The sequence below is a fragment of the Acomys russatus genome, chromosome X, assembly GCF_903995435.1.
Source record: "Acomys russatus chromosome X, mAcoRus1.1, whole genome shotgun sequence".
In the NCBI taxonomy this organism is placed as follows: domain Eukaryota; kingdom Metazoa; phylum Chordata; class Mammalia; order Rodentia; family Muridae; genus Acomys; species Acomys russatus.
In genome coordinates this window covers 14,216,254-14,228,707 of record NC_067169.1, presented here as the reverse complement: position 1 = coordinate 14,228,707, position 12,454 = coordinate 14,216,254, and the positions used below count along the sequence as shown (strand labels likewise).

Genomic DNA, 12,454 nt, shown 5'->3' with positions numbered 1-12,454 from the left:
AGGTCTTGGATTAATCTAGTGGTGGTAGGCAAGGTGGATAGAATTCATGTGATCAGTCCTTCTAGGAAAGTATTCTTGTGTTCAACATATAAAATTATCTTTGCACTTTGTTGAGAATCAGCTTGCATTTTTTTTCTGTTTACAGGCTTATGACAACTTAAGCTTGAGTGACCACTTACTAAGAGCAGTACTAAATCTGTTGAGGAGGGAAGTTTCAGAGCATGGACGTCATTTACAGCAGTATTTCAACTTGTTTGTAATGTATGCCAATTTAGGTAAGAATTAAAATTTTCATAATCTCTGTTATTAAATGGTAAAGTCATTCAGAAGGTTCAGTGATGAAATAAGGATTTTTTTTTTTTTTTTTTTGCATTAAGCCTTCTCTAAATACAGAACATGCCGCCATCCCCCACCCCCATGTACTTCATAATTTTTTACATTATCTCTGCGGTAAACACAAGTGAGAATCTATTGTCCTAAGTTTTGCCACCTAAAGCAATGGTATCCATAGTAACTGAATCAGAATTACCACAGTTATTGCAAAGAATCCATATTTTCACTGTGATAGCCATCAATTTGGGAAAAAAGTAAATTAAATTAGAGAAAATATGTTTATTCAATTAGTGCTAGGAATATAGGTGTTTGCCTAACTCATACAAATCCCCAGGTTTGATTTCCAGTATCACTTAAAATTTTTGAAGTAAGAATTTACTTAAATTACTCTGTTGCTGCCTCTGACAGCTCTTCTTCCCAAAGTAACTTGCTCTTTCTAGTACCATCTCCTCATTGCTGTTTAGGTATTATTAGAACTGTACTAAATATCATGCTCTATTGTCTTCCGCTGTTTTATTTTATTGCAAAAGACTGGATTGTGGGAGAATACTTGTCTAGCATGAACAGGGGCATTTCCAGCTGCAAGAGATGGGGGGGGGCACATCTTTAATTTCAGTACTAGGGAAGCCAACAGATTTCTGTGAGTTTGATGCCATCTTGGTTTATATATAGTTCCAGGACAGCCAGGGCTACCCAGAAAAGCCTTGTCCCCCAAAAAAAATCAAACAAAAAAAAGCAACAAATAATTAGATTGAATAAGAGATAAAATCACAATAGTAATAAATAGTATGCACTCAGGAGGCAGAAACATGTGGATCTCTGTGAATTCGAGGCCAGCCTGGTCTACAAAGTGAGTCCAGGACAGCCAAAGCTACACAGAGAACCCCTGTCTCAAAACAACAACAACCAAAAAAAGATGTTAGTTGACAAATTCTGTATTAGTGATAATTCTTCCATATTTGGATCTGGTTCAGAAACTTAGGGAATTGTTTTTCTTTAAAGTTAAAAAAAAAACTTTTACATTGAAATTTGAGTTCTATACTCAAGCAATACTTATTGATTCATGTCCCTCTTCTTATTTGTCTCTATAGATGTAATCTTAGGCCATGCTACATCCCAGAACCCTGTGTCTCACTTAGTTCCGCCTATATTATACTAGGGGCTACAGTTTAGTTTTCACTTTTCAGGGTGTAAGGTCTTCTCTGTCCTGATGTTTACAGGCTCATTGTCAAATGCTAACTGTTGTGTATAGATTTCAGTATTGAAAGTGCTAAAGTGAAGTTGGGCGTGGTGGTGGACGCCTTGTCCCAGCACTCCAGAGGCAGAGGCAGGCAGATTTCTGTGATTTCAAGGTCAGCTTGGTCTACAAAGAGTTTCAGGAGAGCCAGGGCTGTTACACACAGAAACCCTGTCTTGAAGGGAGACTTGTTAAAGTGGTATATTTTCTTGTCTGGTTAAATAAGTCTGAATCCACATAAGAGCAGTGTGTTCTTATAACATGATAGTCAACACTTCTAATCCTAGCTTTTGGGAGACAGAAGAAAGTAGCTCTCTAACTGAGCCTGGCCTGATGTATATAATGACTTCCAGAACAGGCAGGGCTATGTACCAAACCCTGTCTCTAAAACCAAGATAGACCAGGACTAGAAACATAGCTCAGCCAAAGTGCTTGCTGTACAAGAAAGGAGTTCAGATCCTCAGACCTCATGTAAATGCTGAATAAGATATGGTTTGCCTATAATTCCAGCCTGAAAATGTTCAGACAAGATCCACAGAGCAAGCTGCCTAGTAAGATGGACTCTGTTTGCAATCTGGGTTTGAGAGATCTTGCTACAGAGGATAAGGTAGAGCAACTTTTGAGGAAGATTCTCAACATCAACTTGTGTTCTCCATGGGCATGTGCATGATGAATACACATGCACATGAAAGAGTGAGGGGGACGATAGGTATCGTTAATAACTGCTGTGTTTGTTGTTCATAAAGTTCTTTCCATCCTAATGTTTTCCTTTTTTTCCTCCCCTTCTATATGCTTCCTGTCTCTCACTACAGGAGTTGCAGAAAAAACACAGCTGCTGAAACTGAGTGTACCTGCCACCTTTATGCTTGTGTCCTTAGATGAAGGTCCTGGTCCTCCAATTAAGTATCAGTATGCTGAATTAGGCAAATTATACTCAGTAGTGTCACAGCTAATCCGTTGTTGCAATGTCTCCTCAAGAATGCAGTCTTCAATCAATGGTAATGTATTGTTGGCAGTATTTTTGATACGCTGGGTCATATCTAGAACTAGATTAAATATAACGCTGAAGTTAATTACAAAGTAAGGGTATGAAGGAAGATTCATGCTTGCAAGACTTTACAATATTTGCAGTCCTATATCTCCCCATGATTAATATGGATCTTTTTCTGCTTGCTACTGGGCTAAATTCATAAAATTTTTCATGTTAGAACACCTAGTCATTGTAGCACATACTACTTTTTTCCATTATGCTTAGAAAACTTGACCTTTACAGCTCACTTTTCTAACACACATTCACATTCCCAGGCTATGTTCTGAGAAGTCTACATTGGTATTGTGGAGAAGCTTACTGGTTGTTCATTGGTGACAAATCTGTATTGTAGGTAATCCTTCTCTTCCAAATCCATTTGGTGATCCTAATTTATCACAACCTATAATGCCAATTCAACAAAATGTGGTAGACATTTTATTTGTGAGAACAAGTTATGTGAAGAAAATTATTGAAGACTGCAGTAACTCTGACGAGACCGTCAAATTGCTTCGCTTTTGCTGCTGGGAGAATCCTCAGTTCTCATCTACCGTCCTCAGTGAACTTCTTTGGCAGGTTAAGAAAACAAAAGCATTAATTAAATCTCTGACTTGATTTGTTATCCATTTATACACGATTCACTGTGTCTTACCTCTTTCTAGGTTGCGTATTCCTATACTTATGAGCTCCGACCCTATTTGGATCTGCTCTTACAAATACTACTGATTGAAGACTCTTGGCAGACTCACAGGTGGGTACTCCATTTTCGATTATCAGGCTGATTAGGCTCAGTCCTGGGTGTTACATACCATTGAAAAAATAAAACAAGGGGCTGGAGAGATGGCTCAGAGGTTAAGAGCACTGTCTGCTCTTCCAGAGGTCCTGAGTTCAATTCCCAGCAGCCACATGGTTGTTCACAGCCATCTACAATGTGATCTGATGCCCTCTTCTAGCCTGCAGGTGTACATGCAGGCAGAGCACTGGATACATAATAATAAATAAGTAAATCTTAAAAAAGAAGCAAAAACAAGAAATCACCCTGGAGTTCTAGTAAATAATGTTCAGTGTTACAGGAAAAAAACTCAAGACAGGGGTTACTACCAAGTTCCCCTTTTCTCCAAATTTTGGTAGTATTTTCCCCATTGCCCAGGTTTATAGTTAATATATTAATAACATTATTCAACTGAACTGGTTTCTGGTTTGGGGGATTTTTTTTCTCTGTTTTATTTTTCAAGACAGGGTTTCTCTGTGTAGCCTTGGCTGTCCTGGACTCACTGTCAACCAGGCTGGCCTCGAACTCACAGAGATCCACCTGCCTCTCTGCATGCTGGCATTAGAGGTGTGTGCCATTGCACCTGGCTGTTTTTGGGTTTCTGTGTGTGTTAATAAATATATACTGTTGAGCCATTATCATTGAACTTATAGCCAGGAGCTCTTACACCTCACCTAATGTGAACTTCTAGTGTACATTTTCTGTAAGATACATCACAGCTTCGGAACACTAGTCAGCACTTCAGTGCTATACTTGAAAGCCATTTAACACAGCAAAAGAGGATACTTTTTGTTTATAGTTTGAAGCTGAAACAAGACACTTTATTCAACCTCTGCTAGGAAAGCACAAGTTCTAAGCAACCTGAATTTTTACTGCTTTGCACGTGAGCACAGACAGCTAACAAAGCCCCTTAAGTACTGACATTTGGGTGTTTTTGAGACAGAGTAGCCCTGGCTGTACTGGAACACTCTGTAGACCAGGCTGGCCAGTTAAGAGTACTTGTTCTTGCAGGTGACCCAGGTTTGGTTCCCCAACACCCACATAGTAGCTCAAAACCCTCTGTAACTCTAGTTCTCTGGGATCTGACAACTTCTTCTGGCTCCTAAAGGCACCAGGCACATATGTGGTACATATATGTACATGTAGGAAAAACACTTCTACATATAAATAGTTTAATTTTTAAAAATATGAATGTTTACTTTTAGTGGAGATTACAAATGCCAGAATTTACAAATTCATACTATCAAATTATCTTTTATCATTGTACATCTCAAATTACTGTTATAAAAATAACAGTAAGCAAAAAAAATCTATCTTCTTGGATCCAAATTTTCTAACCTGTCATTGATATTTCTGAGATTGGTTTTTTTTTTGTTTGTTTGTTTGTTTGTTTGGGTATTTTTGTTGTTGTTTTTTGAGACAGGGTTTCTCTGTGTAGCCTTGGCTGTCCTGGACTTTGTAGATCAGGCTGGCCTCGAACTCACAGTGAGTTGTGCCTCTGCCTCCCAAGTGTTGGGATTAAAGTCTTCTGAGATGATTTTAATACAGTCTAAGTTTTAGTACTTTTCTTTTTTAAAATAGCATAAGTTTGTATGGCCTTTAGGGTGTGGTAGCATATATAGATATAGAGAGAGACCTTTAACCCCAGCACTATAAAAAAGGCAGGCAGGTCACTGAATTCCAAGCCAATCAGGCATATAGTAGCAAGACCTTTTCTCAAAAAATTAGAAAAAAATTTATAGTTAGGTACATCTAAGTTTTCTTAGCATAGATCAAATATGAGAAATAACTCAAGTAGTTAGTAAAAACTTACAATGAAGTCAAGCTTGAAAATAATCTCATACTGTAGTTTTTGTTGTTGTGGGGGTTTTGTTTGTTTGTTTGCTTCAGTAAGTCTCATGTATTTAGCACGTCTTCCATGTGTCCTACGTTGCTAGACATGAGGAAACAACACAAAGATAGTACTGATTAAAGATGGTATTTGGGAGCTGGGCACGGCGGCACAAGCCTTTACTCCCAGCACTCAGAGACAGAAGCAGGCCTGGTCTACAAAGCTAGTCCAGAATAGCCAAGGCTACAAAGAGAAGCCCTGTCTCAAAAAAACAAAAAACAAACAAAGATGTTATTTGGGGGCTTAGAGGTTAAAAGCACAGTCTGTTCTTCCAAGGGTCCTGAGTTCAACTCCCAGCAATTACATGGTGGCTCACAACTATCTATAATGTGATCTGGTGTGCTCTTCTGGCGCACAGGCACACATGCGGGCAGAATGTTGTATAAAAAATAAATAAATACATGTTTTTTTAAAAAGATGGTTTTTGGAAAACTGTTGGTATTAGTGGGAAGAAAGCATGATATAGCAAGGTAATGTTTTAAGCTCTTCATACATGTTAGTTTTTATTAGATTTTAGAAGTTTTATCTTCTGATTGTTTTTCAGAATTCATAATGCTCTTAAAGGAATTCCAGATGACCGAGATGGGCTATTTGACACAATCCAGCGTTCTAAGAATCACTATCAAAAAAGAGCATACCAGTGTATAAAATGTATGGTAGCTCTCTTTAGCAGTTGTCCTGTTGCCTACCAAATCCTGCAGGTGAGGCTGTTTTATTTCATAGAAATTTGAATCAGTTAAAAGTCTTGTTTTAAAGGGATAAGGCTTTAGGTCTGTGATACACTGTTCACTCATGTACAAAGCCTTGCAGTTAAATCCTCAGCATCAAAAACAATAAGAAAAAAAAAAGAAAAATGGCATTCGGATCCTGTTTTAATCTAGGTATGGTGGGTATACATCTATAACCCTAGCATTCAAGGCTAAGGCAGGACAGCTACAGGGTTTGGTGACAACTTGAGCTACATAACAATTACTGGACAGTCAGGGCTACATAGCAAGACTATTTGAAGGGAAAAAAAACCAGAATGCTGAGTTTATGGGGTTATCATTTTATGTTATCTTTGAAATACTCTGAATCACCTTTTTAAAAAAAATAATTTATTCACTTTACAGTCCAAATGCTCTTAAATGTACATGATTTTGTTTACTTTTAAAGGGCAATGGAGATCTTAAAAGGAAATGGACTTGGGCAGTGGAGTGGCTTGGAGATGAACTCGAAAGAAGACCATATACTGGCAATCCTCAGTATACTTACAACAATTGGTCTCCCCCAGTGCAAAGCAATGAAACATCAAATGGCTATTTCTTGGAGAGATCACATAGCGCTAGGATGACACTTGCAAAAGCTTGTGAACTCTGTCCTGAGGAGGTAAAAAAAGCCACCAGTCTACAAGAGATAGAAATGGAAGAAAGCAAAGTAATTCTTTTTAGGCCACTGACTGTGTATTAATGATAATGGTTTGTTTTTTAAAGACTTTGCTAGAGTTATGTTTCCTTTAATATATAGTGATTTGCTTAAATATGTTAGGTTAATGAGGATACCTTGATTGTTTTTTTAAAACTTTATGCATATGGGTGTTTGGCCTGCATATGTATCTGTGCGCCATATGCCTGCCTGGTGCCCATGGAGGCCAGAAGAAAAGATGTTGGATCCCTTGGAATTGGGGTTAACAGATTGCTATGAACTGCCCTGTGGGTGTTAGGACTTGAACTTGGGTCCTCTAGAAGAACAAATGATCTTTACCTCTGAACCTTCTCTTCAGACCCATCTCTCCCCCTTTTTAACATCATTCACTTACTATAGATATGCATATAGACCATAGCACACGTAAAGGTCAATTTCTTTCAAATTAAAACATAATTACATTTTCCCCATTTCAGCTACTCCCATGCACCCCCTTGCTCTGTCTCAGATTCATAGCTTCTTTTTCCTTAAATGTTGTTACATGTATCTATATTCGTAAATCTACAAATAACCTCTTCAGTGTGTATAAAGTTATTTATATGTTTATGACTTTAAGGCTGATCATTTGTTATTGGATAACCAATCAGGGGGACCCTTCCCTTGAGGGATACAGATTGATTATTTTAACATTCCTTGTTTGTGTATAGTACTTTATCTGGGTTGAAGTCTCATGGATTTCCTCCTTACATGTTAGCTATTCATTAGTGCTCTTATTTAGGCAGCCATGTTGTTGAGACTGCATGGATACAGCTTCCCTGACATTTTTAGTAGACATACTCTGAGGACTTCTGTCTCCCAACAAACTTTCTGGCCCCTCAATGATTGGGGAAGTTCACTGAGCCTTAGATGTAGGGGTTATAAACAGTCTTTTAAAGCTTGATGTTGCCTACATAATTATTTTCTTTAAAATTAGGAACCAGATGACCAGGATGCCCCAGATGAGCATGAATCACCTCCACCGGAAGATGCCCCATTATACCCCCATTCCCCTGGATCTCAATATCAGCAGGTAAACATGAGTCAGATAGTGGAGTTAACCTCTATAGTGGTTCTCAACCTTAATGGTGTGTTCCTTTAATACAGTTCCTCATGTTGTGGTGACTCCCAACCATAAAATTATTTTTGTTGTTACTTCATAACTCTAAGCTTGCTACTGTTATGAGTTGTAATATGAGATGTGCAGGATATCTGATCTGCTACCCCTATAAAAGGGTCATTCAACACCACACACACACACACACACACACACACACACACACACACACACACACACAAGGTATTGAGAATCACTGCTCTAGAACCAATTTCGTGCTTACCTATAAAGGATGGATTTTACCATGACTCTGAACTCATGGAGAGATTATCTGGACTTTGGAATGGGGTCATGGTGCAAATTTGAACTTGCCTCAGGGATGTGTTTCCCTTACGAAATAGGTATGTCACATACTAGTATAGAGCGAGTAAAACTGCATGGTTCTTGTCTGCATAAAATGATAATTATTGCTTAGTGTGAAAGGTGATGATGACATTTCTTAGGCTGAGTCTGCAAGTAGATTCTAAAAGCAACTAAGGTATGGCAGTGAAGTATTATTGCTTAATTAGACTGGGATTTCATCAATAGTAAAAACTATGGAGAATTTGACACTTTTATAGGTAATTAACTCAAATTAATTACTTATAAGATAATTACCTGAAAAAGTAGATAAAGAAGTAAAATCCTACACAGAAGCGTTCTTAAAATGTAGAGTGGCCAAGTCAAATGTTTCGAGGTGGCAGTAGTACACAAATGGGTGTCAGCTTTCTAGCATGTTGCAGAATGCTAAAACCCAACAGCACTCAGGAGACAGATGTGGCCAGGTCTCTTGAGTTTGAGACCAGCAAGGACTACAAATTAAGACCCTGTCTTTAAAAGGGGTAGTGGTTAGAGGCAGTGGTGGCACACGCCTGTAGTCCTAGCACTTGGGAGGTAGGTGAAATAACAGCCAAGGCTACAGAGAGAAAACCCTGTCTCAAATAAACAAAACAAAAACATGACTGACCCAACAACCAACAAACTTCACACACCTCTTGGGGCTCTGGCATTTATTTACCCTCTGAAAAGTCCCCAGAATTCCACATATAACACAATCGCAGAAACTATCTGCAGCTGGCAAAATCATGTCTCTGCTAGAGTATGAGGAAAATGATGGTCAGCTGCTGCAAACCAGCCTCGTATCTCCACATGGCATCAAAATGAAAATGTGTGTGTGTGTGTGTTGGTGTGTTGGAGACAGGGTTTCTCTGTGTAGCCTTGGCTATTCTGGACTACCTTTGTAGACCAAGCTAGCCTCAAACTCACAGGGATCCACCTGCCTCTGCATCCTGAGTGTTAGATTTAAAGGTGTGTGCTACTGCACCCAACTCTGTATTTTTTAAAGAAACCAATTTAAAATTGTCACTACACTCAGGTGCCAGATATTCCTGTACCTAAATTATGCCAGTTATAAGCCACCTGGCATAGGTACTGGGAACCAAACTCTAGTTCTATGTATGACCAGTACATAGTCTTAACTTAATCCATTTCTCCATCCATGTTAAGTTTGTAATGCACACATTTCTTTTCCCTTCCAGAATAACCATGTGCATGGACAGCCATATACAGGCCCAGCAGCACATCACATGAACAACCCTCAGAGAACTGGCCAACGAGCACAAGAAAATTATGAAGGCGGTGAAGAAGTGTCCCCACCTCAGACCAAGGATCAGTAAAGGCACACACTAACTGGTTCCATCAAGACTGTGCACCCAGGCCTTACAGTCCAACTTTTTTTCTGTGTCTGGCTAATAATTTCAAACTAGAAAACTATTCCTAATCAACTTGGAGTGGAGAGTTTATTCACTGTCTTATCTGCAGAAATTTGCTGTCAATATATAACCCGCCTGCAGTGGAAAGTGTATAGTGTTTTGTAATAAATGGCCTGATGCTAATGTGTAAATGGCAAAGGTGTATATAGTATATTAATGTTTGACTGTTAATTCTTAAGAAACTTTTTTTTTCTTGATGAGACTCACAGATCTACAAAAACTACATTAATTTTCTTGTTATACCCACTGCACTCTGCAGCCAGTGTTGCCTACCTTGTGGCAGTTGGATCACCTCCTTTACAAAAACAAAAAGTAAACCAACAGCAACAAAACAGCCCATTCATGTCACATCAATAGTTCCGTGTTCATTCTTTGCCACTGGAGTCAATTTTACTATGAGCAATGTAAGGCTGGTTACCTTTTAATTATTTGGTTGATGTGGAAAATTGGTGATGTAATATGTTTCTAGATCTTTTTCATTGCCTTTTTATTCTGATGTTAGGTTAATCACTTTGAAGCTATAGATATGCTGTAACATTTAGCATGGCTTCACACAAGTTAGTGTAGCCAATGAGGAAATATTACCATAATGACTGCAGTTGTCCTGACATGGCAGCTGCATTGCTCGGAGCTTTCCTTCTTAAACCCTAGACTATAAAATACAGACTGAGGGAAGAACTGTGGCAGGCAGGCGGTTCTCAGTTGCACATGTGTTCCTTCTTGTGTTTGGCAGTGCGGATCTCTGGGTGGAATAAAGAACACTTAAACTTACTGATTTAGTAATGGGAATTTTGAAAGGTTTAAAACAAATATACAAAAATTGCTATGCCAGGATGCTGGCTGGAGCCTAGTAGAAGACTGTATTTGGTGTGCTTGTTCTTTGGTAGAGCTTACTAAGTGACTCTTTGCAAACTGTCCTTCTGCTGGATCCCAGTGATACGGAAGTCCTCAGAATCCTACAATCTTTGGAGTACCTCTGCACCAAAATATCTGGCTGATTCTCTGCTCAGTCATACTTTTACTTGAAAGCAAGAATTGTCCTAGCTCCTTTTTCATTACTCCAACAATCTTAACATTGAAAGCAGGGTCTAATTAAAAAAAAAAATTATTGGAGCCAGGCGTGGTGGCACACGCCTTTAATAATCCCAGCACTTGGGAGGCAGAGACAGGCGGATCTCTGTGAGTTCGAGGCCAGCCTGGTCTACAGAGTGAGTCCAGGACAGCCAAGGCTACACAGAGAAACTCTGTCTTGAAAAACCAAAAACAAGAAGAAGAAGAAGAAGAAGATAAGAAGAAGAAGAAAATTACTGGTAGTTGATATGATTGCGGTATTATAATTTAGAATAAACAATTTGAATAAAGATAAAGAAACTAATAAGTTAATACTGTATTTCAAAGAAAATTGGTGACTTGAGTGTGTGTAATTTTTGGAACCTGTCTAAAACCAAATACCCCTGCAGACAGATACAACCCACACTATTTAAATATTTTGCTGTTTTATTTTATAGAAATTATTTTGCTGAATTCACAAATAGAATTTGATTTAAGAATAAGTTTTTGTCCTGTGATGTGTTTGGGGGTTTTGGTACTTTGTCTGTCTTCGTTTTTGGTTTGTTTCTGTTTCTGTGGGGGTTTTTTGTTGTTTTTTTTTTTGTTTGTTTGTTTGTTTTTGTTTTTGAGGATAGCATGTTTCTGGAAAGCTTATTTCTGTGCATAGCATGTGTAGACATGATCTACAGTGAGGAGTTTAGTCTGTCTTTTGCACAGAAAGAATGGCTCTTTGGCTTTTTACTAAAGACTTGGAGAATAGGATGTTGATGCTGTAAAAATTCCCTAACAATCAATCTTGTACTTTTTATATGTTTTTATATACATGTGTATTTAATGAGCACAAGCTTGGTTGTATTTTTTACGATTCAGTTTGCTAGGAAAATGTTGAAAGGCTATAGTTGGCGCTGTCAAAGCAGAAGCAAAATTGAGCATTGTTATTTTGTGATATAAAAGGGGCAGTATTTAAGATAAAGCTTTGGGTACTTGTTTGCAGTATTCTCCAGTTCTGCTTCTAGGCTTCCTGTAATTTTATCAACTTTTGACACCAGATAGATTCTGTTTCCATCAGAATTTGCTTTTGTCTGTTTTTGTGGAGCTGGGGATCCAGGGCTTCAAGTACTCCAGGCAAGTGCTCTACCACTGAGCTATACCTCCAGCCTGAATTGAAGTTTGAGCAAAGGTTGTACAGTGTTTGCAGTTTTAAGTTTTCGAGTTCCTCAAGTAGTCAAGTAGGTTAGCTTTGTTTGGATGAGTAACTGGTACTAGTTACCTTATCTTCACATCTGGCAGACGACTTTGATACTTTCTGCTCCTTAACAAAATTATGAAATACGTAAAACTTAGTGACTTCTAGATAAGAGAAAACTTGACATTTTCAAAGGCTGTGAATTTTTCTTCTTGGAGGGATTCCCCTCTCCCTGTTAGTTGCTTTGAGTGTCTATGCCCACCAGTTCCAAATGAGGGGTTATGAATCATGTTTCCCTCCATTTGAGGAAGAGCAGGTCTGTGTTGTGATCAGAAGTGAGGGAAAGTGAACAGAATTATTTTTGTTTGTTTGTTTGTGCAAATTATTTTCTATATTTAACTCTTAAAGCATTAATGTATAACCGGAAATTTTAAGGTGCATGTTAATGTAAGAGCAACATAGTGGTGATTTTGAGGTCTTTCTCTAAAACATAAATGGCACGTTTTAAATTTCAAGTCTTAAAGTGCCTAAAAATTGATTCTCTCAACTGATTCTTTTGAGCCATATGTTTCCTCCTTTAAATGTTTGTTGCAGAATCACTAGTCTTCCTTTGAACTGCTCCCACATTTCTAAATGGCATGATTACTCTA

General features: G+C 38.3%; 1 protein-coding gene across 1 annotated transcript in view; it reads left to right on the top strand.

The window, feature by feature from the left end:
* Usp9x (ubiquitin specific peptidase 9 X-linked) overlaps window positions 1-10,626 on the top strand; it is a 115,420-nt gene extending 104,794 nt beyond the window's left edge. Inside the window, exons 38-45 of the mRNA XM_051142419.1 lie at window positions 146-275; window positions 2,383-2,568; window positions 2,953-3,173; window positions 3,260-3,348; window positions 5,805-5,961; window positions 6,416-6,628; window positions 7,638-7,733; window positions 9,335-10,626. Of these exons, the coding sequence (XP_050998376.1) occupies window positions 146-275; window positions 2,383-2,568; window positions 2,953-3,173; window positions 3,260-3,348; window positions 5,805-5,961; window positions 6,416-6,628; window positions 7,638-7,733; window positions 9,335-9,472 (1,230 nt within the window). The 3' untranslated portion in view covers window positions 9,473-10,626. The remainder of the gene's footprint in view (window positions 1-145; window positions 276-2,382; window positions 2,569-2,952; window positions 3,174-3,259; window positions 3,349-5,804; window positions 5,962-6,415; window positions 6,629-7,637; window positions 7,734-9,334) is intronic.
* Window positions 10,627-12,454: the final 1,828 nt, after the last annotated feature.